Source organism: Aegilops tauschii, chromosome 3, assembly GCF_002575655.3.
Source record: "Aegilops tauschii subsp. strangulata cultivar AL8/78 chromosome 3, Aet v6.0, whole genome shotgun sequence".
Taxonomy (NCBI): Eukaryota; Viridiplantae; Streptophyta; class Magnoliopsida; order Poales; family Poaceae; genus Aegilops; species Aegilops tauschii.
The window spans coordinates 404,760,492-404,787,861 of record NC_053037.3 but is presented as its reverse complement, the minus strand read 5'-3'; the positions used below and the strand labels follow the sequence as shown (position 1 = coordinate 404,787,861).

The following is a 27,370-nucleotide window of genomic DNA, read 5'->3' as shown; positions in this document are numbered from 1 at the left end:
TGTTGAGCGAGTTCATATACCTGCTTATGCGTCAAAGCGTCCAACTTGTTGGTGTAGGTCTTGTACGAAGTCTTGTTTAGGCTTGTGTAGAGTTTGACAACGTCCCACTCATAAGCTACGATGGGGTGTCGAGTCTCGTCGCCGTCTTCGCTATAGGCACCCCATGGGCGTCTTGGCATCTTCTCCGGACGCCCCACCGGCAGCCGCTCCCACATCCAAATGGAGAAGGCCCAGACAAAGCCACCCATATTGGACTTGTCTCCTGTCCTCTGCGTTGCGTCGTCAAGCTGCAAAACATCAAATGAGGATAAGATATAACAAAATGTCATGGGCATACTTTCGTAGGTAGGCAATTAGATACTCTCTTACCGAACGATATAGGTAGGCGAGAGATGCGGTCCCCCAACTGTACCCTGCATCCCAGTCCGCTAGGAAGAACAGATACGACCAGTTGGCAGAGTTCCCGGAGCTGTCTGGAAACACGACCTCCGTGAGAAAATACCACAGGTAGGCCCTCGCGTACCACTCCACAGTCGTCTCATCGGCGTCTTCGGGGCATGTCTTCCGGTGCTCCGAGAGCCAGGGCAACGACACACCGGATGTACGGTTACCCTTAGCACCGGGGCAGTCGCCGATGAGGGTGGTAACCCTCTGCTGTCAGTTGGTCCTCTCCACTCGCCCGGTGAGTGCATGACCCTCGATCGGCATGGCAGTAACCATCGACCAATCCTCGAGGGTCACCGTCATCTCCCCGCATGGCAGATGGAAAGAATGGGTCTCCGGTCGCCACCGGTCAATCAAAGCTGTCAGAGCTGCATGGACAAGCGTCGGCGGCTGACGCTTGAACTGCAACACAAAACCCAACAGACGGGCTCTCTTGAAGAACGGCGCGTAGCGCTCGTCGTAGTCCATATGCCCATGAACCCCGTGACCCCTCATGCGCAGTGGCTGGAGCATCTGTCAAAAAGTGAACGCCAAAAGTTAGGAAATTATTTTCATCAATCCGAAAACTTTGATCAATATTTCATTCATATTACTTACCTCTCCGTTATCTATGAAACGGGCACGATGACCCTTGTCGAATGCGTAGTCAAGCATGGAGTACCGTGGGCCGATGTTGTCCGCAAGAGGTGCCCGCCTTAATAAAATTTCATAAACAAAAGCATCATATGCATAAGCATACATAAACAAAAAGTGAAATCAAATCATATCAAAATCATATCAACATGCATCATATCAAAATAAAATCTTAAGCATATTCCTCTACTACACATGATGGATCAAATCATATCAACATGCATCATATCAAAAAAAAAATCGTCCAACATGCATCATATCATCATATTTTTAAACAATTTTTTCCAAACAACATCTTCATATCATCATATCAACATGCATCATAAAACTACAACCAAGTCCTCCCACATGCATTACATCATAATTTTTTTAACAAAAAAATTTATGAACTAAGGTTCATCTTCACACTAACATATGAACTATTGATTAGAGTTCATATTCAATACCACTAGTTACTAAAGAACTAAGAACTAGAACTACAATCAAGCTAAAACAATCTTAGGTGAAAAAAAACCCAATCTAAGTTAAAAATATGAGGGATTTCAAGCAAATAATCCGTCGAATCGGAAGCAAGTTTGCAAAAACTAATTGGAGGGATTGGAGGAGCTTATGTTTCTCTCTTCGGGGCCATCTCGATCCGCAAAAATGATGAAGAAACGGTGAAGATCCGAGGGGGAGAGTGGAGAAGATGAGAGAGGGAGAGAGGGGCGAGTTGGGGAAGAAAATGAGGAACTTCCGACGCGGGGGGGGGGGGGGGGGGGGAGGGGGAGGGGTGGGGAGATGGGCAGGGGCGCAGGGTCTCGGTCGAAATAACTGCCCGGACCCTACCGCCAGGGGCTCTGGCGGTAGGGTTAGACAGGCTACCGCCAGGTGCCCTGGCGGTAGGGTGCGACGGAGGGGGACGGCGGTCGTCTCCACGTACTGACGTGGATTAGTATCCTACCGCCAGGGCCCCTGGCGGTAGTCTGTCTAACCCTACCGCCAAAACCCCTGGCGGTAAGAAAAAAGGTCAAATCTCGATTTTTTTCCAACCGGGGTCAAATCCTGAATTTGTATCATAAAAGGGGAAATTTTGCCCACGATGGGTGAGCACACCATGGTTTTACTGATCACTCCTACCTAGGGCTGGACCAAAAGCTCGTAACTCGTGAGCTTAATGAGCGCTCGATAGTTCGGCTCGTTAAACTCGTAGCTCGCTTCTTAATGAACAGAGCCAATCATTGATTTCAGCTCGTTAAGCTTAACGAGCTTAACGAGCGAGCTAATGAGTTTCACGAGTAGCTCGTTAAGCTCGTTAGTAACAACACAACACATATTCTTATCTTACGTGACAAACTTCTGTAGAACCTTAGCCATCTATTCAATCTAATCGACATATGAGGCAACAAACTACTGCATTTCTGTTTGTAGTCATTATATTTCATCTTGAAAGCCACACCTACACATTCATACTGTATATCGTAATACATTATAATCTGTTAACGAGCGCTCACGAGCTTAACGAGCTTCAAACGAGCCGAGCCACGAGTTTAACGAGCACGAGCTTAACGAACCGAGCTGCTCGTTAGTCGACCCCTACTCCTACCTGGCTGTATAGCCTGCCTAGACCGTGCCCTACGGATGTGTGTATGCAGCCGTTTCCAGGCCTGACAAGCCGTGTAGGCGTGCTCCCTCCATCACGCCCCGAACCAGACGCCAGGTGGCAGGCAATAAAGAAGGATCGCTTTCCGCTTCGACAGGGCCGGAGAAGCGGCGGTGATTCTGCCGCCCGAGGTCACTCTCCATCCATCACACCAGCCAACCACCCCAGCACTCGCTCCTCTCCCCCCTCGAGCGACGGACGGAGCGAGAGGAGGGATGAACATGAACGGAGATCGATCTGCGGGATCCGCCATGGAAGAAGACGAGGGGAGGCCCCGCTTCTTCAAGGTCCTCGTCGGCGACTTCGCCCGTCGCCTCGTGCGTATTATTCCTTCCTCCCCCTTCCCTCCTTTCTTTCAGTTTCAGTTGTCGCGGTGGTTGCATGCGCGCGCCTTTTGGCCCCCTTCATCAGAAAGGGCAAAAAAGGAATCCCCTGCTCCACTTTCCCCCCTTCCCGCAATAGCTGTTCCTACTCCAAGATCCTCGCATTGCGTTTGCGCTATCGGCAAACGCGCTATCCGATAAGTGGTATACTATCTTCATTTGTGGATTGGATGCTCCATATGAAGTCCATGGCTGCTATTTTTCAGATAAAGAAAGGAATCCCATGGTTGCATGTGCGCCTTCCTAAAAAGAAATATGTTTGCATGCGCATGCGTGCGATTTGTAACATTTTTAACTCGATGCGATGCAGTGCAGGTGGATCGAAGCTTCAAATGGCGTGCTTGTTTATGCATAAACATCATCTTTCCTAGAAAACAGAGCAATGTGTCAATGTCTGATAGGCTGGGCCAAGAAAGAGTCGGCTCATTGTGTTTGTATCCTCTCTTGATGCTCCATTTTGACCCAATAAAATCCACCATTTATCGGAAAAAAGTCAGCTGCTGAATACTACATTTATTTCCCTCTGCATGCGTGTTCTGCAAATGTGAAAGTAAAGCTTCACATTGTGAGCATACACTTTTGGTTTTCAATGATTAAACAAGAGTGCATGCTGCATTTGCATCTTGACTCTCTATTTCATGGCTTAAGGTATGCCCTAACCTTGTTTGCTTCCACACGTAGGAGATACCTCGAGACTTCCTCAGTTACATTCCAGAGGTGGGCCTCAGGGGTTCCAACATTTCACCTGTTCAAGCCATGCTTAAGCGTTCAGAAGGGAAGACTTGGGTTGTTGAGCTAGAGAAGGTTGATCGCTGTGTATTTCTGACCACCGGATGGCCCAAGTTTGTGGTGGACAATTCTTTGCGGGAATATGAGTTCCTACTCTTCAGACATGACAAGAAAATGGATTTCATGGTTTCGGTTTTTGGTCGGAATGCTTGTGAGAAAGCAGTCCGGTCTTCAGGAAGTGCTGCTCAAGCTACTGAAAGTCTAGAAAGGAAACTCCCATGTGATATGTTACCCACTCGTAAGCGAGGACATAGTGGTGATGAACTAACGAAGACCATCAATAATCTCAGGCAGAGTCACTCACTGGTTATGATACCAGATCAATCTGATACAAAAGTAATCTTTTGTTCTAATCTTGAGCACATAATTAAGTAATTTTCGTACAAGCCACATTTTTCTCTCTACATTTTGCCTACTCTCTTGTTTGTATGGAGTCACTTTGTTTTCCAAATAGTTTAGATAAGTTTTATGTGCAAATTTGTTCACAAGTTTATTTTGGAATCATATATAGAACACATTATCATCTGTAAAACAATTTTTTCTTGAAATTATCTTCGACTCGGGAAGCTTAGGGATCAGAAGATCTATTTTTTCATGTCAAGTTAGAAGGTCCTAAAGTCATTTTGTTTTCACATGTCTCACATTGGGTGCACAGAGGAGCAGAGGCTTAAAATTGTTGATTATCACCTTAGCAGTAATTTTTGTCTCCTTAAACTGATAATTTTATATTAATTTTTAGATATTTCCCTTCCAAAGGAGTACTAAGGGGAATGGACATATCTCTCCACAGAGCTTCGCTGACATACATCTTCATGAAGTAGATGGTTTGAAGGATGAGTTAAAGATATACTTATTGTTGAAGGTGCCAATGGATGATGATAAAGCTAAAGTAATAGCTGAAGTAATGAGCAGATTGCATGTTGACAGAGTTACAGTTGACTTATTCTGTGCTACACTCTGTTTGTATAAGTGGGACTCAGATGCGGCTGCAGAGGTTTTGAACACATGTAGAGGCAAACCACAAATTCCGAACCAGTTTCTAAAGCAGAAACTTGTTCTGCAATGTAAGTACTTCTATTGCCTCATTTTCTATCATTTTTGCATCTAGCATGTTGAAACACATCTTTTTTTATTGATCAGTTGATTTTATAAAGAGGGAACTACGACACTTCTTCCCCACAGGGGATGATTGTCCTCCTCAAATACGTGATAGCAGGGAGAGCAGTCTTGAGGAGCCTAACTTGTCGACTCAGGCACTACAAAATTACCTGCCAGCAGTGAAGAGTAAGCTAGTTGACGACCATGAGTTATGTGATTTGTCGTACAAACAGAAGAGGAGAATAGTCAAGTCGCGATCACAGCAAATTTCTGAAACACCACGAAGATCACCACGACTGGCACACTTGAAGAATTCCGGCGGCAGCATAGATAGTGGATTGAAAGAAAAACCTGAAGTGTTAGAATCATCACCATCCAGCACAATTGATCAGGTGGAGCACAGAGCAGGGCATGCGTGTTTACTCTACGAGAAACCAGAGCATGTTTTCGAAGGAGATCGCCAGCATGCTATAGGTATTCTTGGTCTCTTCTTAATCAGAACTCACAACTGCCTTCGAACACCTTATACTGCAGTTAAACCGATTTGTGCCTTTGTAGGTTCCTTATCTCAAGACTTCAAGAGACTCAAACGAACACGAGGTAAGGTGGGCCTAAGTGAGAAACCTCAGCATAATCAAGAAAATGAGGAGAAAATAGATCAAGGAAATAATGGAGAAATCTTTGAAGAGCAAGTCGATAGAAATGCTGCAGAGACTTCTGAGTCGTTCATGGGGAGGGATTGGATAGACCCGTCACCGCCGACCAAGTCCAAGTTGTCATCTATGATAATAAACGAGTTATGTTTGACATGGAAGCCCTCAGTACACACCAATTCCCTCGAAAATGTGTTACTTCATATTCAATGTGACAACTTTATGAAGACCATCACACACGTTCAGGGAATCATTCGCAGTTCTCCTTCAGACCTACATTGTGCGGCTATAATTGAAGCTGTTGTGCAGAAAGAAATTCTTAAGTGGGATTCATGTCTTCAGGATGTTGATGCTCAAAGGGTAGTGATTGCATTACTGGAGCATGCTAAAAAAATCAAGGAGATTCACAATTTCAATATGGAGAGCCGGAAGGAAGAGTTTTCCACAAAGCTACAAGATCAGCTGAAGTGGCAGCTCAAAGAGCTGGAAAGCGTATGCACTTCCTTGGAATTTGATTACAAGAAAGTAACATGTGATGGTAACATCGCTGTCTCGACATCGCAAGAACAGAAGAAAAAATTGCATGCCCTTCAGGATGAGATCAAAGGCTTGCAGCAGTCCATGATGATGGAGAATGAAATACAGAAATTGGTGCATCAAGTTGCTGAGCATGAGAGCTTAGTACAGAAGTCTTTAATGGAAAGAGTAAGGGTTAAGACGGTTCTAAAGAGCTATAAGCAGGTTCTTGCCGAAGTAAAAGAGCGGCTAGCCTCTGATGAACTTGGATTAATTGATGTCGATGCATTGGTCAAGGTAGAGATGGATAACTTGAGGAAGGAGATCGAGATATCCAAAGGAAGACTCCTAAATATCATTTTCAAGTAATAGTGGAGAGATGGCCATGTTCAGTTGTAGGTATTCCTTCTTCTGGCTATGTTCCACTCTGTTGTAATCCTTTAGCATCGTGTTACAACTTAAAATCCGCAGCATGTTATCAGGAGAGGAGAACAACATTAGTGCACACACTCCTCCTTGTTTTCTTTTGTTTTAGTAACACTTCCTAAATTAAGCTGATGATCGAGAATTGCTCCAAAATTTGTCAATGAGTGCTGATATTATACTATATTAGGCTATGATATCACTTATTGCCGCAGTTACATTATACAATCAATTTATTTCTGAAGGGTTGCCAGGTTAAAGAATGCCCCCTTCTTGTTCATGAGCTGTGGGTAAGTACCACGCTCAATCACCTTGCCCTCTCCTAAGAAGGCTATTGAGTCTGCATTCTTGATTGTGTTTAGTCGATGTGCCACTACGATTGTGGTCCTCCCTGTCATGATCCGATCAAGTGCTTCCTGCACCACTTGCTCGGACTGTGCATCGAGAGCACTTGTTGCTTCATCAAGAAGTAGTATAGCTGGATTTCGGATTATTGCCCTCGCAATTGCAATTCTTTGCTTCTGTCCTCCTGATAGTTGTATTCCGTGCTCCCCACAATCAGTGTCATATCCGTCCTTCAGAGATCTGAAAAGGCGTAAGCTGTAAGTTTCATATGTTGGATACTGCGAGTACATAGCTTAATATATATGCAAGCGGGTAATATAGCTAAGACTTACGAGATGAATTCATGTGCATTTGCGGCTTTAGCAGCTTCGACAATCTCTTCTTCATCAGCTTCTGGTTTACCAAAGGCAATGTTGTCCCTGACACTGCCAGAAAACATTGCAGGCTCCTGACTAACTAGAGCGGTGAATCCTCGATACCAAAGAACATTCATCTCCCTCACATCCATACCATCTATCCTTACAGAACCTCTATCAACATCATAGAACCTCTGGATCAAACCTATGATTGTGGATTTACCACATCCACTTCTCCCCACCAGGCCAATACTTGTTCCTGCTTTGACGTCCAAGCTAAAATCTTGCAGGATCAGGCATTGTGGTCTTGTTGGATATGCAAAATCCACCTTCTTGAACTCTATCCGTCCTTGTATTTTGCTCTTCGGATTGTCCTTTTCCACCTGCAGTGTAGCCATGTTAGTATTTTATCTTACAGCAATCTAGCATCCTAAAAATCATTATTTTCTGCGAGGCTGCTGATTTTTATTCCATACAATGCTCATGAGAGTATGAATGTGTTACCTGTGAATTTTGCGGAGAGATAGATTTCCTATCTAGCACCTCGAAAACTGAAGCAACGGCATTTGATCCCTTTGCCAGGTCAGATGTCATGCTGCCAGCATCAGCAATCAGCTTTCCTGTGCTCACCAAGACGAAGAAGGTTTTGAAGACATCACCTGCTGAGATCTCCCCGGACTGTGCCAATTTCCCACCATACCAGAAGTCCAATGCCCATGATAAGAATGTGAGGCACGGTGACAGCCCTGTGGTTATCCCTGCTACCCATGACTTCTTCCTTGCTTTCCTCAATGGTTCCTCTTGTGTATGCTCGAAGAGCTGAAGAATCTTTGATGAACATCCAAATGAGGTCACCATCCTGTGGTTGTAAACAGCTTCTATGGCAATCTGAGTACTTTCATACTGAGCCTTTGCCAAGTCCCTTGACACATTTGAAAGAACTATCTTCTTGGCATAGTAGCATATCATCGTGCAGGGCTGTACAGCAATCATGACAAGGGCAAGTTTCCATGCTACTATGAGTCCCATTGTCACCGCAATTACAATTCCACAGGCTGTTTGAAGAAGCAGAGAGATCCTGTCTGCGACAAGGGTTTTGACAAGAGAAGACTCGTCACTTAGCCGAGAGCACAACGAGCCACTTGAATTTGTGTCCTCATCAAACCATGCTGCCTCAAAGGTTAAGATCTTCTCCAGCACTTGGACTCGGATACGCCTAACAAGATGCTCCCCCATGTAGGCAAAATTGTAGTGTTGCAATAGATTAACAGCAATGGATACCAGGGATAGTGAGCAAAAGATCAATGCATAGCGGCTGATGATTGCATTCATCTCATTGTGGTCCTGAACAAAGAATGCAGCAATCATTCCTCCGATGGTTAGAGCATAGATGGGCTGCAAGGAACCATACACCAATGCAGAGATGCTGCCTATGAGTGCTTGCTTCCACTCTGGTGCATTCATTGCAAGAAGCCTGGAGAAAGACGGTGCAGGTGGGGAAACATATGACTCGGTTTCCTTTGAAACACCTGGCGTGAGTGGCATGGGACTTGCTCTGGACATGCTGAGACGGCTGGCACTGGTCCTTGCTGCTGAGGAGGCTCTAAATTGGTCAGTTTCTTGATCTATGTAGCTCACCATCTTCTGCAATTTCACAAGTCGTGAGTATGGGCCACCCTTGTTGATCAGCTCATCATGTGTCCCAATTTCAGCTATGCTGCCCCCATCGACTACCGCGATTTGATCGGCATTCTTCACAGTGGAAAGCTTGTGAGCTACGACCTGGTCAGTATTAAGGTATAAATAATGAGTGCTACAGTGCCAAAGGATTCAGGAAATCCTAAGCTTAGCATTCTAAAGTAGGAAGAGCCGAGGCAGTCAATATACCAGTGTTGTTCTTCCCATGGATGCTTGATCAAGTGCATGCTGCACTAGCTTCTCCGACTCTGAGTCAAGTGCGCTTGTGGCTTCATCAAGCAAAAGTATAGCAGGGTTCTTGAGGACCGCCCTTGCAATGGCAATGCGCTGTTTCTGGCCACCTGATAGCAATGCTCCGCGCTCACCAATCTGCAAGTACAGTGAAATCACCAATAAGGCAAGGGAGACAGGTTATTAAGGCGCCTGAATGTTCTGTTTCCTTATGATGAACATACCTTAGTCTCATATCCCTCAGGAAGCCCCATTATGAAGTTGTGAGCATTCGCTGTCATGGCTGCTGCATAGAGTTCATCCATGGTTGCATCTGGTTTGCCGAATAAGATGTTCTCTTTTATGGATGTGCCGAACAGTGCATGATCTTGGCTGACAAGTCCCATCTTGCTCCTAATCGACTTGAGATTAAGTTTCTTGATGTCGACACCGTCGATCTTGACAGTTCCTTCACTGGCATCGTAAAAGCGCTGCACCAGTGCTATTGCGGTAGACTTGCCGCTGCCACTTGAGCCGACCAAAGCAATTGTTTGGCCAGCAGGAATCTGGAGGTTGAAGTCTTTGAGGACTGTCATATTAGGCCTGGACGGGTACACAAAGCGGATGGATTCGAACTCAATCTCTCCATGGACTTGATCCAGAACAAGGCCCTTTGGGTCATCATCGTTGATCTGGGGCACACGGTTGATCCGTTCGAGAATTCTCGTGGCAGCAACCGAGGCCTCAATGAAATGTTTCAGCTCCGGGAGTGCCATTCCAAGGGATCTGCAACAACATTTCAGTTTTTTGTATAGTTAAGCTTCTATTACATAATCAAAAGTCAGTAAGGGAGGAGGGACATGAATAACATACAGGCCACCCAGAACAAAGGAGATTCCTGCGGCGTATATCCTCCCTCCGCTTTCATGATGGTACATCACCAACCGGCTGCCATACCAGGCGAGGAAGGCCCAAATGGCGAAAGAAAGACCGGTGAATCCGACAGCGAGGCCTTTGGCAATGCCCTGCTTGATCCCCAGGTTGATGGTCTTGTCGAGGATTGCCGTGTACCTCTGGATGATCCCTTTCTCTGCAGTGAAGGAGTAGACGGTCTTGATGGAGCCAAGTGCTTGCTCCACGAGGGAGTTTGCCTTGGCGTACTCGCGGCGCGACTCGCGGGAGAGGTACAGAAGGTACTTCCCGTAGATGAGACCAGGGATTATGAGGAGCAGGACCAGAGGGTAGGAAACCAGAGCCAGCCTCCAGGAGAAATAGGTGGAGAAGGCGAGCCCGGAGACGAAGACCGTGGAGTGCATCAGAAACAGAGGAACCTGTTCAAGGTAAAAGAATCAAGAAAAACAGTCACTTCTGCTGTTATTTCTTTTCACATTCCAGATCTACTAGTTCTTATTGTCCCTTTTCCAAAATTATTTTTAGCACGTATGTGTTTCCAAAATTAACTAACCACAACAGGAAGTTTCTGTCTTAATAGCTCCAGCTAAGACATGTTTTTTTTTGGACTTAATTTAATGCAGACATTATTATAGGAAGTCTCTTAACATTCCATGCTTTGTCGCATACGGAACTCCCATGTGCTCCCATCCCATATTCCCTCTGTTGGTCTACCTTTAAGGTGTGAATCAAGAGAGCTTAAGGTAGATACAGTACTTACTACTAATCACAGAACCAGGGATATGCTTGTAGCATCAGTGTTTCATCTGGATTTTCTTTAAAACAAGATATACTAATCTCTCTATCTCTCCTGATTCTGCGGTTGGGTAGCATTAACTAGTCAAACAATTAGATTCAGCACTGACTCAGTGACGACCTAGAGTGGCAAGGTAGGTAGGTATGCCACCATGACAAAGCTAGTAGCAACTTTTCTCCTGTCCTTGGTTCATCTTAAACAAACCACTGCTAGGAGTACATGAATCAAGAAGGAAGAAGGTTCCAAGTTCCAAGGCGAATCTACATATGGATGGATGGATCCAACAATATAAAAACGAGGCGTGCGTGACTTGGGAAGACTGGCTAGCGCGTACGCATGATCAAGGTCATTGAAAAGCAAATTAACCAACCAAGGAGGTTTGACTGGTGTGTACGTAGGTGTAGTACCTTCTCACTGAGCACCTCCTGGATGAGTGAGGCGTCCTTGGAGATGCTGTTGATGATCTCCGAGGTGGTGGCCTCCTGCGAGTCGAAGAAGGCCACCTCCTGCCGCAGGATGGCCTCCAGGTACAGGTGCCTGATCCGGAGCACCTGCCTCTCGCTCGTCCGGCTCCAGCAGTACCCCTCTGCGATTGTAAGTGCGTGCGTCCATAGGGGTACGAGTTAGTACTATTGTTGAAACAATCTGGTGATCTATGTAGCAAAACTCGAAGCTTACCCATGGACGCCACCACCAGGATGGCGAACGCCAAGTAGACGAAGTTGAGGCACGACTGCAGGACGCAAAATGGAGGCAACAACTTAGTGTAAGCGCAACTGGCACTGGGAAATGGTGAAATGTGTACAAAACCATGTGCTATGCATTTAGGCCTGTTCCGTTTTGTTTTTGTTTCTTAAGTGTGAATAACAGTGAATTTCCCCTGAAATTCATTCATGTGTTCCAAAGACATGGAACTAACCTTCTCGATGTCATGCATGAAGTGCACGCTGGTGGCGCTGCCCTGCTGCTGGGCGTGGCCGCGCCCCAGCGAGTTCATCACGTCGCTGGCGAAGATGAGGAGGAGGTTGGTGGAGCAGCCGTCGCCGATGGCGCCCAGCGTGCCCAGGGCCATGAGCACCACGTCCACCCGGTCCGCGAACTTGAACAGGCCCCGGATGCTCCGCCGCTCGCCGCCGCCTCCGCCCGTGGCCGCCGGGCCGGGGCTCATCTTTACTTCTTGCAGCCTCTCTGCCCGGATGGGTAGCGTTAGCGGTAGCAGTAGCACTGGCCAGCACCGATCGCTTCGCTACTCTTTGTTGCGCTTGCTGCAATGCAATGGACCTGGCAGTGGGGCTTTATATAGCACAGGACTACACGCGCGCGTGTGTGCTCTCCGATAGTTCTTAACTTTGCCTTGGAAAAGTTGGTCGGTTAGAGCGTCCTCTCCTCCCTCCCTCGGTTGCGAAAAATAAATTAAGTTAAAATGATATGATGTTTCCAAGGCCCAGAAAGCAAAAGCAGCAATACAGTAATTAATGGAGTATACATTGCTGTTTTCCTGGTGCACTTTGTAACACCATATCAATTTTTCATTTACTTTTTTGCTACCGCCGTTTACATATGTATAAACGTAAGAAGTTTGAACAAATTTCAAAAAATGAAAAGAAAAAAGGACGCAAGGCATCGCACCCCGACGAAAGAACCAGTTGGGGTTCAAACTCAAAGCATAGTACATGGAGAAAGTTGGCCTGCGAGACTGAAACTGTATGTGCCGCTGCCTGGTCGACGAGGGTGGTTATGCGTTTAATATTATATAATCACAGTGTTTTTGCTTTTCTTTCATGTGATGTTGAATACTACCAATGCTTATATATAGGCTTACCTTATGTTTACTATTGTAACCTTTTTGCCAATTGGGCCTCTAGTGCAGTGTAGGGTTCGATCTCTGATAAAGCATGCAGGTTGCTATAATTGCTATCTTAGTCAAGTGAAATTGCTTTGTGGGGGAGGGGGTATAAAGTTGGGTATAAAGTTATCAGGACAAAAGTGACGTCGTTTCAATCCTACTACTATACCAACATATGCGGTGGTGTTATTACCGTGCCATACTTGAATACTACCGGTTAGGAGGTTGTCCATCACAAAATTATCTGTCGCCTATTACAATCTGGAAACGCATGCGTGCCTGTATGTCAATGGTGAGGTCAAGCGGTTGTCGCTGGGCAATATACCTTAACATCCCCACACACTGAAATCTGTAGCCTGCCTAAAACAAGCCGCACAAATAAAATAAAATAATCAGCTGGGTATGTCCTATGTGATCGTGGAGACGGATTCCACCGTCCTAATGCATGCAATGAAAGGAAGGGACTATGACCAATCTGCAATTGGTGCCATCTTTAGGCCATGTTCGGTTAATCCTCTTGCCACAGAGATTGAAGGGGATTAGGGAGGTTTGAGAAGGATTTTGACTTGCAAGGGATTTAATCCCTTTCAAACCTCTTCAAACCCTGCCAAACCGAACAAGGCCTCAGAGAGATTAAAATCTTTGCTAGGTTATTTTTTTCTCATTTTGAGATAGTTTTCTGCCCTAGAGGCTGAAATAAAGTAGCTGATACTTTAGCTGCTCCTAGTGTGCGTATGGGCCATGCATCCTCAGCCTTGTGGCCGGATGGGGCGCTAGACTTTGTTCACGCTATGATTACCAGCGATTTGGCTGGTTGTGCTGGTTAATGGAATAGAGAGCATTCCGGTTCAAAAGAAAAAAGAGATCTACTCCCGTAGCGTATGGTTTATTCATGTGATGTGCAATTACTGTTGCAAATAAGTAGTACAATATCTTTTAGTGTATCAACAAAACGTAAACACTTTCAAAGCGAATTAATCTAGTGGTACTAGTTTCATGTCACATGATCTTCTTTTAACGTAAAGGCCAAAGACCATATATTAAATAAGATCAGCCCTTACAAGAACTTCCTTACAAAGAAAAGAAATTATAGTGAAGTCCTTGCAAAAACCAGCATCGTCTTCCTTCTGCATTCATCGACGACACACCGTTAGCAAAGCTCGTTGCCCCTTCCGAGCCTTCATCTCACCGGAGCAACCTTGTTGAAACGCAGGAGCTTGTAGAAACAGCGGCCGAAAATCGTCGATGTAGACCGGAAGACTATTATTGGTTTAAAACTTGTCTTAACAACAAAATAGTAATATATGCATTCGATGAGGGTGGTTAAAAAGTTTCATTGAATGTATATATTATCATTTCATAATGAACCAAATGCCGCATGAGCTATATTTTGCAGGCTTTCATATATTGTTACAATTGAACTGAGGCTATATACAACCTTTTGGAAAAGACTTGGCCTTGATATGCTCCCAGCTCCTGTGGCTTTCTTGTTTTAGTGGACTTTCTAAACCCTCTCCTGTCCACTTTCACACACTTTATGTTGTTCTCACACACTTCTTCTCCCTACAGGTATGTCTCCAGACTATCTCAGTCGAGAACAGAGTGTGAGATCAAGCCAGCCATGCGTGCATAACACAACCTTGCAAAAATGTCATCGATCGTGGGTCCAAACCAGTCACCGGATGCTATGTGTTGATGTATTTAAAAAGGAATATCTAGAGCAACATGATGAAAGATTTACGAAGAGAAGGGCAGAGAAGGGGGCACTAATGCCAGGATGAGAGCATCACCGTGGCCTCACTGAACTAGCGGTGTTTTTGCTTGGAGAAAAAGCAAGGCCATGTGCCATACTACAAAATGAGGCCTGCCACTCTGCACCATACTATAAAATTAGGTCACCATATAATATGTTGTATGATTATCTAGTAATAAATTATAATATTCCAGACATTGCAATATTGTGCCTAGAGAGTGAGTCTTGAAATTTTTGTGCAAGTAGAGATGACATCAATAAATGTGTTATCATGCAAATCCTATGTGGGGGTGGAGTGTAACATATAGTAACTTGGTAACCAAGTTGCTACATGGCAATCAAGTGGCTATAATATGCATATGACCTCGCAAGTCAGTCGTATGTCCTAGCAACTACTAGAAGAAAAATGTCATCCCTGAGATCTAGTTTTGAAGATCTTGTCATAATGAAGCCAATCGTGAAATAAATCGTCAACCAGGTTAATGGTTTGAAAGCTATCTTTTCTTGAAAATTAAAAAACAATTCAGTTGTTGATGTCATGCTTACATATGTGATATATTGTTTTATTACATGCTTACATGCGTGGTATCTTGATATATCGCAGTCATGCATGCATAAGTGAGAGAGTGAATTGGTGTCACATGTGAAGACTCTATGATGTGACATCACATTGTAGTCTTGTCCTTTGTTATTTACAGGTGTCTCAAATAGTCTTGTAAACCAATGAAACATTGTTACCATCTAGTGAAACATTATGTTATACTTCTGCATTTCTTGTATGTAGGGCATATTAGATTTCATTAAGGGAAGGCTTTGGCTGAGAATTATTTTGTCAATATGTGGTTTATATGGCATGAAATTGGTATCATTAGTTTTTGTTTCGTCAATACTTAGTACTTACTAATAAATGTGAGTTTTTATCCTATAAACCCCACAGTGATAAAATAATTCTTGGTCAAAGTCTTCTCTCACTGGAACTTAATATATATGTCCTACATTTGAAGTACTCCAAAACAAAACAAAAAACCCCGATAAAATTAAGAAAACGTAGCTCATATCTATTGGTGGTAAATGACGGTGGATATCGAGCTCGGTCGACTCATAAATAGTTGCGAGCTAGTTGATGAAAGTGCATTTATCCTCTAATGATATTCTGGTGATGGCCACAATATGATTAGTGAGACTAATGTCGGTTTCTATGTTTATCTCACTACATTTGTCTCTCAATGATTATATATGGAGATGAATGATCCCCTAGTTCAAAAGGGAAAAAAGGCATCAGTTTTTCTGAAGACTCAAAGTTTTTGTTTTGGTTTCTTTTCAATCATAGGAGAACCTCACTATTAAGAGGGGTCGAGGTGATTGCATAAGGATGTGCATCATGCAAAATATATATACCAAGCCTGCCCACTCTTACTACAAAAAATATGGGTTAAACCCCCTCCAAAGATGACTTGTGTTGGGTACCCCATGCAACGGGGTCGAGGGATATCTCTCTAGACACCCCATGCGCATGGCCCCTCCGACGCCATGCACATGGGTTCGGGTGCTAAATCTCTCTGGATACACCCCGTGCGCACGAGATCTAGGGTTGGCACATGGGTTACCCTGTGCGGACTGTTGGGGAACGTAGCATGCAATTTAAAAAAATTTCCTACGATCACGCAAGATCTATCTAGGAGATGCATAGCAATGAGAGGGGGAGAGTGTGTCCGCGTACCCTCATAGACCGAAAGCGGAAGCGTTAGCTTAACGCGGTTGATGTAGTCGAACATCTTCTCGATTCAACCGATCAAGCACCGAACATACGACACCCCCGAGTTCTGCACACGTTCAGCTCGATGACGCCCCTCAAACTCTTGATCCAGCAAAGTGTCGAGGGAGAGTTTCGTTAGCACGACGGCGTGGTGACGATGATGGTGAAGTGATCCGTGCAGGGCTTCGCCTAAGCACTACGACAATATGACCGGAGGAGTAAACGGTGGAGGGGGGGCACCGCACATGGCTAAGAACAATTGATCTCTCTTAGAGGTGCCTCCTGCCCCCGTATATAAAGGAGGGAGAGGGGAGGAGGCCGGCCTAGGAGCGCGCCAAGTGGGAGGAGTCCCACTTGGGCCCCTAGTCCAATTCGCCCCCTTCCTTTTATCGGAGGGGGAAAGGGGGAAGGAGAGGGAGAAGGAGAAGGAATGGGGGGCGCCGTCAACTCCCCTAGTCCAATTCGGACTCCTCCCTTGGGGGGGGGGGGCGCCACCCTTGTGGGCTGCCTTGCCTCCCTCCTATGGCCCATAGGGCCCATATCTTCCCCCAGGAGGTTCCGGTAACCCCCTGGTACTCCGATACATACTCGATACATTCTGAAACACTTCCGATGTCCGAATACTATCATCCAATATATCAATCTTTACCTCTCGACCATTTCGAGACTCCTCGTCATGTCCGTGATCTCATCCGGGACTCCGAACAATCTTCGGTCACCAAAACACATAACTCATAATACAAATCGTCATCGAACGTTAAGCGTGCGGACCCTACGAGTTCGAGAACTATGTAGACATGACCGAGACACATCTCCAGTCAATAACCAACAGCGGAACCTGGATGCTCATATTGTTTCCTACATATTCTATGAAGATCTTTATCGGTCAAACCACAATGACAACATACGTCATTCCCTTTGTCATCGGTATGTTACTTGCCCGAGATTCGATCGTCGGTATCTTCATACCTAGTTCAATCTCGTTACCGACAAGTCTCTTTACTCGTTCCGTAATACATCATCCCGCAACTAACTCATTAGTCACATTGCTTGCAAGGCTTATCATGATGTGTATTACTGAGAGGGCCCAGAGATACCTCTCCGATACTCAGAGTGACAGATCCTAATCTCGATCTATGCCAACCCAACAAAAACCTTCGGAAATACCTGTAGAGCATCTTTATGATCACCCAGTTATGTTGTGACGTTTGATAGCGCACACAAGGTATTCCTCTAGTATTCGGGAGTTGCATAATCTCATAGCCAAAGGAATATGTATAAGTCATGAAGAAAGCAATAGCAATAAAACTTAACGATCATTATGCTAAGCTAACGAATGGGTCTTGTCCATCACATCATTCTCCTAATGATTTGATCCCCACTACTGCAGGATGCTGCTAACGCGACACTACGATCAGAGACCCTTCGAGTAACTGTGTGCGATGCAATAATCGCAAACGGTGGTGTATGAAAACCGTCAAAAAAGGTGAAAACATTTGCGATGGAGGATGCATCAAACACGGTTCAGATTTTAGTTGCGTGTGCGATGAAGGGCATACGGTTCAGTTCAATTAACTGTTTGTGGCGAGGAGGAACAAAAGAAACGGGCAGCCAGATGAAGGCATGTGCGATACACAGCATACGGTTCACTCGGATGAACTGTTTGTGATTAGGAAACACAAAAGAAATGGGCAGCCAGATGAAGGTGTGTGCGATATACAGCATATAGTTCACTCAGATGAACTGTTTGTGATTAGGCAACACAAAAGAAACGGTCAGCTAGATCAAGGTGTGTGCGATATACGGCATGCGGTTCACTCGGATGAACTGTTTGCGTTGACACAAGAGAACAGAAACGGTTCAACTTAACAAGACGTGTGTGTTGTGCGATGGGATTGCATGCGGTTCACTCGGGCCTTGTCGTCAGTGTGTGACCTCTGTGGCAACCGTTCGCTCCCCAGGCGCCTCTCCGTGTATCGTGGCAACCGTCCACCGACTCTTCGCCTTTCCCTCTCGATTTGGAACTGCTGTCGCACGCTAGCTCTTCCTCCCTCCTCCATTTGCCTTCACCCTTCCGTCTGCCATTGTTTGATCATCTTCTCCATGGAGGGAACAAGCCGGAAACGACCCCGTTATTCTTGCCCCGATCCGAATGATGACGCGGTGGAGGAACTCATTGATCGATGCGACGTCATCACCTCGGCTAGCATGGCAGGTTCGTTCAAGACCATTCTTGTCGTGGTTTTGTCACGACAGATGTCCTAGTGAAAGGACTTAGTCGTGGAGCCATCCGGACGGGTTAGCTTAAAGGGGTTAAAGCGGACAAAGGACGCATGGAGTTTATACTGGTTCGGCCCCTTGCGGTGAAGGTAAAGGCCTAATCCAGTTGTTGTGGAATTGCTAGGGTTTCGATGGCCAGGGAGCGAATTCGCTATGCCTGGCTCTCGAGTTATTGTTTGTTGTTCCTAAACCGCCACCGGGTCGTCCCTTTATATACATAGGTTGACGCCCGCCGGTTTACAGAATCCCGAGGCCGGTTCATAAACGTGTCCGGCCCGGTCTCTACTCTTCCTATCTTACAACACAAGTCTACATATCAATGTCGGTTTATGTCTACAGGCCTTAATCCGCCTTTGGGCCCTAGGCCTTCGTAAAGCGTCACAATCCTTGTCTTCATGGGCTTCAAATATAATAATTCATTATGGGGATAACCCGGCCTCTCCTGGCCGGTTTATGCCCAGCAGTAATATCCCCAACATTAGGCCCTAGATTAATTTGAACTGGTTCATGTCAATCTTCAACACTTAGGAAAATTCCTCCGTCAGCACCTTCACGTAAATCTTGTAAACCGTCATGATGTCATCTTCTAGGATCATGATAAACCGCCATGACGTCACCTGTCATTTAAAGATTGCATATATCCAACCTTCATTAATGAGCCTCCGACAATCGAGGCGACCGCTCTGTCACATATCCAATTTTTGGGCTCCTCGATTCTCGCGCCTGTCACTTATCCATTCACCTTATAAATAAGGCCAAGGGTCATTTTCATTTTTCCCCTTCGTGCCCCTTCACATCGTCCTCTTCCTCACGCCGACCGAACGTTCGAGCTCTACCACCCCTGTCGACCTTCGCTTCTGCCCCAACAACGGCCGCTGCATCACCCTGATCGAACCAGAAAGCCGCGGCGCCTCTCCGCTGTTCCTGTGACACTGGTAAGTCTTCTCTCCTTCCACCCTAGATCTTGTCATTAGGGTTTGTATTCATCGGAGTTCATCGAAGTTCTAGGGCTGTTCTACCCTGTTCTTCTCAGTAGCGTAAATGGCAAGTTAGATCTGATATTTTCCAGTGCCGTCATAATTATAGTTCCTTTTTCCTCATTAGAGCATCCCCTGCATATAGAAAAACTCATCTGAACCTGATGAACTGTTTAGGCACCTAAAATTTAGGTCTGAATATATTCTAGTTTTCCGTTGCACCGCAGATCTGAAATTATCATATCAATCTGTGAAACTTGTTTTTCCCTCACTTAGGTATTTTAGATCTGTACCCTCCATATCAAAGTAGGCGGTTTAACTTTTTAGAAAAATGATAATCCGGCAGGTACCATTAGTCCCCTCTCAAACCGCCAATTCGTTTATCTTTGTAACTCTTCCAATGCCAGACTCTGGTTTAACAATGTCAAAACTCTGGTTTAACAATGTGTATATGCCTCTGTTTTTGCTTCTGACGTTGCATCGCTTTACGCTTGTCTGTCATAAATCTTAAACCGGCATTGATCTTTTTCCAGCTTTCCTTGAAATGGCCAAGCATTTTTTGTCCTGCAATTGGGTTCCATCCCGGGTTACCGAGGAACAATTGAACAACTTAGTCAACATGGGCACTTTAGCAAAAAATGAGGCCATCCACTGGAGGGTCCCTGGCCCATAAAATCCTCCTGAGCCTAAGGACGGAGAAGTGATTGTGTTCGTTGATCATTTGGGTCGAGGGTTTAGCCCTCCCGGATCAAAAATTTTCCGAGATGTGCTTGCTAACTTCCAACTCCATCCTCAAGATATTGGACCAAACTCTGTGTCCAATATCTGCAACTTCCAAGTATTTTGCGAGGCTTATCTTCAAGAGGAGCCCACAGTTGAACTGTTTAGGGATTTCTTCCACTTGAACCGCCGCACCGAATTTACAGATCGACCCAATACTAAACTTGGCGGGATGGCGATTCAGAAGAGGAAAGATGTCAGCTTCCCTCACGCCAAGCATCACAGTCACCCAAAGGACTGGAATCAGACCTGGTTTTACTGCCGAGATACGTCTCCAACTGACGAAAATCCCCTGCCGGGTTATCGTCCTCACCGGCTTAGCAATACACATCCTTTTCCCCAATGTCTTAATGCCAGAGAACGATCCAAATACGCACCACAGCTTTGAAAGCTTCGGGCCTTTGTTGCAAACGGTTTAACATGCATTAATTTCGTTCGTTGCTGGATCTCCTAGAGCATTCTGCCTTTAAGCCGACGCCCCGGTTTAATGTGTGAATACACAGGGGATTTGAAAGATCCTCAACAACATATCGACATTCAGCTAACAGAAGATGAAGTTACTGAGGCTGTTAAGAAGATTTTGGATGAATCGGTGGCTGTTTGCAGCAAAACAGGGCCGAATCCATTCTGTACCTCCAATAAACCGCCGGCTGTAAGTATCATATGACTCCTGTTTTAACTTGGTCCCTTTAAATATTCCCTCAAAATTGCGTTAATCTTTGACAGGGTGATGATCCGTTCTGAAAGAAAAAATCTCAGGATAAACCGGCCAAGACACCTCGCCCCAAGACCAAAGTTATTAAAAAACCTGCCAAGAAGAGGACCACTAAGTCTTCTGAACCGAATGCTGATGCTGATCTGGATAATCCGGACTCAGAGGTAGAACTTGACTCCCTTGGTTCCTTTTTGATACACCTCATTGACAATGACTATTATCAGGATGACGCTGAAGGCAGCCAAGCTGAGGATGCAGAGGTAATTATCCTTTCCTCTGGTTCAGATCCTCTGCCAACACAGAAAATCCGTCACACAAACCGGAAAGTAAAATTTTCTCACCCCTAGCTTACTTGGACCCAAACTTTCTTTTGAAGAAGCAGCAACACGAAGCCCGCCGCACAACCCGACACAGTGGCCAGGTAGTTACCTCCGCCGGTTTACCGAACACTCCAGTCCGGAAACATCGATCAGAGGTCTCTTATATTCCTGATACTTCTTGCCCCAAGGCGGGTTGTTTCCGTCAGCCTCTTAATCCGTCTGATTCGAATTATCAGGGCACGCCTCACTCATCCTCTGGCGAGTCAACGGCCACACAACTTCCACCCCTCAAGACAGTTCCTGGGTGAGTCATACTTTTAAATTTACCTTTAATGCCTTATGTTCACCCAATGTATTGACCTTTATATTTGTTCTTCTCAGTGCTAAGCCAAGGCCCAGCAAGAAGGCTCGGTTAAATAAACCGTCTGATGAAAATGCAGTTGTTGAACCGGAAAAAACTCCAGATCCAGAGGAAACCAATACTGACGCCATGCTTGATGACCCGCCACCACAAGATCATGACTTCTTTGTTGAACAAGCAGAAGTTGATACAACGGGTCATACTGACAAACTGACAAGCTCGGCCCAAACTGATGATAAACCGGTAAGTCCAGCTAAAGCTGCTGATAAACCGTCAACTCCAGTGAAGGCTACTGATGATAAAGAAGATGACATTATGATTACTGGCTTCGGCCACACCGCTCCTGGCAATCCTGTTGCTTTATCGAAGCATAGTGCCAAGGACGAGCTTTCTGCTATAGGCAAAGGCAAATGGAACACAGATTTGTCAAGCTATGCCCATCTCAACGCTCAAGACATCCATTCTGGTTTTTTAAACCGTCTGTACACAAGCCGTGACTTTGAAGTCGGTTTAGTGAATCTGATGAAGGAGCGATATGAGGTAACTGCATAACTGTTTCTCTCTTATGTCCAATTCCAATATCAACTCCAGTAGCCCCCAAGTGCCGGTTTATGATAACCATCTAAACCGGGACTTTGTAACATCTCAACTTTGCATGCTTAGCCTCCAAGGGCCGGGTTATCTTTTTAAGATGAACCGGTACTTTAGAATTGTAATATTGTAACTTTTGCCGGTGTAGCCCCCAAGGGCCAGTTTATCTTTTCAAGGTAAACCGGGACTTTAGAAGAATACCCATAATGTAACCTTGAGCAAACATACATTAGCCCCCAAGTGCCAAGGGTAATACTTGTATTGTGCTTGGGACTTGTAGAAATTTCTGATAACAAGCAAATAGGCATTAGCCCCCAAGTATCAGGTGCATAACTTGTTATGTGCTTGGTACTTCAAATATGTACTGGCGACTCATGATATGTCTATCTCTTATAGGCTGAGCTGAGCAAAAAGGAAGCTCAAACCGGTGATCTGCAAGAAAACACCAAGTCCCAGCAAGCAGAAACCTCCAAAGCCAAAGATGAGCTGACCAGTGCCTTAGCCGCCATGGAAAAGCTGAATGAGGGTTTCAACAAGGAGCGGGCGGATTGGGACATAGAAAAATCCGCATTGCAAAAAAGAGCCGAGGACGCAGAAGCAGCTCTTAAACCGGTGGTAGATGAGTTAACTGGTGTGAAGCGGCAAATACATGCCATGACTGTTGCTGTGTTTGGTAAATATCCTTGCTTTAAGTTTTCAACATATCATCCCATTCATTGCTGGTTTACTGATGTTCGCAATGATGCAGGAACTCACATTAGTCATCTGGGCTCTGACATACGAAAGAAACTGAAGGCTGCTTATACTCTTATAGAGCAATTATATACCGGCGCGCAACGGGTCTTATGCACTGCTTCTCACAACAAGCCGCCCCCAACCTTAATCAAAGAAACCTTAGAAAGCTTGTCAATGCTGCCTGCCCAGATTGAAGAATTGAAAAGATCGGCTGCAAGGGCAGGTGCTCTGACCGCGCTAACCCGGGCTAAAGCATGGGTGCCTGATCTTGATCCGGTTGATGTGGGTAAAGGCTTTCCGAGCTTAAGGGAGGACGTATCAGAGTTTGACAATGATGCTCTCCGAGTCATAACCAGGGAGATGCGTCCACTGGCCTCCCAATTGGCTGAAGAAGCTGACCTTTCATACTATTAGGCGAGTTATGATGTCAACAACAAACGGGTTGCTGCACCAACTCCTGAGGCTCAAAATCTCATCCCACCAATCCTCAAGCACACCTATGCCCCTGACATTGAACCGTCCACACTTATAAGCGATGAAGCTGTATTCCAAGCCCTAACTGGGATCGATTGGGCAACCGTTGACTTCTAGCCACTGGGTAGAGAGGAGGAGGATGAACCGGTGCAAGACGATTGTGACGCCCCCGATTCAACCGTACACTAATCATGCACGCAAATGTGTACGATCAAGATCAGGGACTCACGGGAAGATATCACAACACAACTCTAGACACAAATCAAAATAATACAAGCTTTACAAGCCAGGGGCCTCGAGGGCTCGAATACAAGCTCGATACACAAGAGTCAGCGGAAGCAACAATATCTGAGTTCAGACATAAGTTAGACAAGGATGCCTTAAGAAGGCTAGCACAAAAGCAACACGATCGAAGAGGCAAGTCCCCCTGCCTGGGACCTCCTAACTACTCCTGGTCTTCGTTGGCCTCCATGTAGTAGTATCCGTCGGCGGTGGCATCTTGCTCCAAGGATCCACCAACTGGTTGCATCAACCGGAAAGAAGAAGGAAGGGGGAAAAGGGGTAGCAAAGCAACCGTGAGTACGCATCCAAAGTACTCGCAAGCATCAGATCTATACTAAGTATGCATTGGTATCAAATGGAAGGGTTGTATCTGTGGACTGAACTGCAGAATGCCAGAATAGAGGGGAAGGCCTAGCCTATCGAAGACTAGCATCTTCAAGCAGCTCCAAGCGTCTTGCAGCATGTAGAAGAGTAAAGAATAGCAGTTTAATTAACAAGCATGTTGTAACATTAATGCCCAGAGATCCTTCCTCGACTCCCCGCGAGAAAGCAATCTCGGAGCCACATATCTCAAGTATCCATTTCTAGTTGTAAAAGATCAGGATATCAGTCTGAACGTCCGTTACCGTGGACACGGCTATTAATAGATAATCTTCCCTGCAGGGGTGCACCACGTTTTCCAACACGCTTGATTACTCTGGCCGGACACACTTTTCTGGGTCAATGCCCGGCCTCGGAAAATCAACACGGCGTAGCCCTACCTAGGCTCAGCAGAGAGGTCCCCGCCGGTCTACATCCTAAGCACTCCGGGGTGTGGGCCCATCGCCCATTGCACTCCGGATTGTTGCGCGCAGGGTGAATACCAGCACCGCCTCGGATGGCCAGCACGATCCGACCGTGCCGCAATGCTGAACTGGACGTCTGACAAAGCTTCAGCTGATACTATGTCGCCGAGGCCCATAACTATTCTCGCGTGGTGGTTAGTGCGTAAAGGCCAAAGGCCAACTCAAAACAAATACCCAAACCATAGTGTATTATTAGCTTGCGGAGATGAGTAGAGACTCACGATAATGTGACCCCGTCGCCCCGTCTCGAGGAAATACGGCAAGGGCTAGCCCAGCCCACTCCGGGGCGGCCTGCCTGCCCGGCCGTGCCTCGTAACCATCTTGCGGGTGCTCTCCGGGCCCGCCCGACTTTCCCAAGGGTCTCAAGTAAAGTCCAGGTAACCGTGTGTCCAAACATCAAGGAGAAAACCCAAGGAATCACCCTCAGAGGATTCTACTCGATGTAATCATCAAGGTGAACATAAGAGGGACCACCCTTGAGGTGTTGAACGATAGAGCCGTATCGGGAATGGTGAAAGAGGAAATCACCCTCGATGACCACGACCGAATAGCTACACTACAGAATTATCATCAGGAGTGCGTTATGAGGGATCACCCTCGGCACTCGATAGTAGCTCTGCAGAGTCGAGCAACTAAAGGGGCGTGATGTGATGTGAGGTGTCAGGCTCTGGTCATCGATCACGTTGATCGAGTCGTCAAAGATGAAGGAGGGGCAACAGGACAAGGTGGGGGTCACTAATGGATCACTAACCAACCTATACTAAGTAGTTTAGGATAAGCAGGTAGGTAACAATAAGCAGGTTACAAAAGCAGGCTATGCATCAGAATAGGAGCAATCAAATAGAGTAGCAAAATCTAATGCAAGCATGAGAGAATGGAATGGGCGATATCGGGATGATCAAAGGGGGGGCTTGCCTGGTTGCTCAGGCAAGAAGGAGGGGTCGTCGTCGACGTAGTCGATCACAGGGGCATCAGCAGCGGTCTCGGGGTCTACCGGAGAGAAGATGGGGAAGAAACAGTAAATACAGAGCAAACAAGTGCATGACAAGACAATAAGAAGCACTAGGCGTGTTCTAATGCGGCACTACACGCTACCGGCGAAGCGAGAAACATCCGGGAAAGCTTTCCCGAAGTTTGGCATTTCCGGACAAATGAAAAAGAGGGGAAAGGTTGCATGTTTGCTATGCTAGGGACGTGTGGCGGACGAACAAACCGCGTATTCGGATACGTCTTGTCGTTCTGAGCAACTTTCATGTACAAAGTATTTTCATCCGAGTTACGGTCATTTTTCTATGAATTGTTAAAGTTCTAGCATTATTCTGAAATTATTATTAATTCTAAAATGGGGTTATTGCATCAGCATGATGTCATCAGTCAACAGCCTGTTTGACTAGTCAAACTAGCACGTGGGTCCCGGTTGTCATTGACTAACACTAATTAACAGTTTAGTTAGTCAATAAGTTAATTAGGTTAATTAATAGGATTAATTATTATTATTATTATTATTATTATTATTATTTTAATTCTTTTTTTAAAACCCTTTTATTTTCGTTTTAGGGGCTGGGCCCCACGTGTAAGTGGCACAGGGGCTAGCGGGCACGCGGGTGTAGCGGCTGCGGGTCGTGCCCGAGGGGGCAGACCCGGGCGGGTCAGATGGCGGGCGAGGCCACGACAAGGGACGGCGCCGGCGCGGCTGGTGGGTGGTGGCCGGCGAGGCGGAAGGCCGTGGTTGCGGCGGACCGACGCCGCGGGCGGCGAGCAGCGGGACAGGGGCGGAGGCGGACACGGCGAGCGGCAGCCGATGCGGGCGCGGCTCCAGTGGCGCACGGCGGTGCGCGGTCGGGACGCGGGCACAGCGGGGCAAGCGCGAGCCACGGCCGGAGACGACGCCATACGGCGAGCGAAGAGAGGGGGAAGGGGGAGTGTGCTCACTGGGCCCTGTAGAGGTGCTAAAGTGAGCTCGGGGAGGCGCCGGAGCTCGGGGCACCGGTGGTCGTCGACGGGACGACGACGGGGTGGCGGTGACGGTAGGCGATGGCGTTCGAGGAGGAGGTCGAGGCGTCCGGCGAGGCGACGGGGACGGGGCGGCGCTCGGCGAGGTGGCGCCAGCGTGGTGGCACTGGGGAAGGGCCGCGGCGTCAGGGGCGCGGAGCGGCGCGGGATCTGGCTCCTCTTCCCCGATCCAGATGGGGGAAGGGGAGAGAGGCGTGGGAGAGATCGAGGGAAGTGGGGGAGATCGTGCGGGGTCGTTAGCGCTAGGGTTTGGGTCGGGGTGGCCTTGTAGGCCAGAGAGGGGGCGTGTGGGCCGGCCTGGGGGTTACCTGGGCCGAGGTCAGTGAGGGATTGGGCCTCTCCCCTTTTATGTTTATTTATTTATTTATTTATTTTAAGAGCATCTAAACATTCTATAAAATTTTGGTTTCTCCACCAATATTACCAAATGATTATTTGCAACAACTTGAGCATTTTAGTTTGCATGTTTGACAAAATTTGAATTTTTGTCTTTAAACTCAATTTTGAATTTGAAATGCGATTTGGATCAAGCGGAGATTAGCAACAGTAACATGATGACATGGCACCATTAACAAGGGTTTACTATAGCATAATTATCTGGGCGTTACAATGATCCACAGCCGTCAGGTCAGGCTGGTGAGGAGTCATGATCCGGAGGCCAGTTTAACCATCTACGTTCTGCAACACTTGCCAAAAAACAATTATTCTTTTGGCCATTAAAGCGCCCTGTAATAGGCTAGTTCA

General features: G+C 46.3%; 2 protein-coding genes across 4 annotated transcripts; one reads left to right on the top strand and one right to left on the bottom strand.

The window, feature by feature from the left end:
- Positions 1–2,636: 2,636 nt before the first annotated feature.
- LOC109750965 (B3 domain-containing protein Os03g0120900) lies at positions 2,637–14,435 on the top strand. Of its 3 annotated transcripts, none has more exons than XM_040404201.3 (6): positions 2,637–3,036; positions 3,784–4,227; positions 4,631–4,955; positions 5,032–5,463; positions 5,548–6,557; positions 14,314–14,435. In XM_040404201.3, the coding sequence occupies exons 1-5, from the start codon at positions 2,935–2,937 to the stop codon at positions 6,525–6,527; spliced, it is 2,283 nt and encodes a 760-aa protein (XP_040260135.1). In that variant the 5' UTR covers positions 2,637–2,934; the 3' UTR covers positions 6,528–6,557; positions 14,314–14,435. The 3 variants fall into 3 exon arrangements, with proteins under 3 accessions (XP_040260135.1, XP_020165473.1, XP_045090841.1); XM_020309884.4 differs by lacking the exon at positions 14,314–14,435 and adding an exon at positions 7,865–10,740; XM_045234906.2 differs by lacking the exon at positions 14,314–14,435 and having other exon boundaries at positions 5,548–6,799.
- Positions 6,738–12,174, bottom strand: LOC109750964 (putative ABC transporter B family member 8). Its single transcript, XM_020309883.4, has 9 exons — positions 11,818–12,174; positions 11,577–11,631; positions 11,306–11,484; positions 10,064–10,521; positions 9,436–9,976; positions 9,170–9,349; positions 7,787–9,064; positions 7,259–7,665; positions 6,738–7,166 (listed from the first exon to the last, which is right to left on the bottom strand). Exons 1-9 carry the CDS (start codon positions 12,064–12,066, stop codon positions 6,815–6,817), a joined length of 3,699 nt encoding a protein of 1,232 aa, XP_020165472.1. The 5' UTR covers positions 12,067–12,174; the 3' UTR covers positions 6,738–6,814.
- Positions 14,436–27,370: the final 12,935 nt, after the last annotated feature.

Excerpts from the sequence above, each read along its gene's own strand:
- LOC109750965 (XM_040404201.3), top strand. The coding sequence starts at position 2,935 with ATGAACATGAACGGAGATCGATCTGCGGGATCCGCCATGGAAGAAGAC. Across the intron at positions 3,037-3,783 it reads GCGACTTCGCCCGTCGCCTC|GAGATACCTCGAGACTTCCT; the intron begins GTGCGTATTATT and ends TTCCACACGTAG. Across the intron at positions 4,956-5,031 it reads GCAGAAACTTGTTCTGCAAT|TTGATTTTATAAAGAGGGAA; the intron begins GTAAGTACTTCT and ends TTTATTGATCAG.
- LOC109750964 (XM_020309883.4), bottom strand. The coding sequence starts at position 12,066 with ATGAGCCCCGGCCCGGCGGCCACGGGCGGAGGCGGCGGCGAGCGGCGG. Across the intron at positions 11,632-11,817 it reads TCATGCATGACATCGAGAAG|TCGTGCCTCAACTTCGTCTA; the intron begins GTTAGTTCCATG and ends TGCGTCCTGCAG. Across the intron at positions 9,065-9,169 it reads CCATGGGAAGAACAACACTG|GTCGTAGCTCACAAGCTTTC; the intron begins GTATATTGACTG and ends AATACTGACCAG.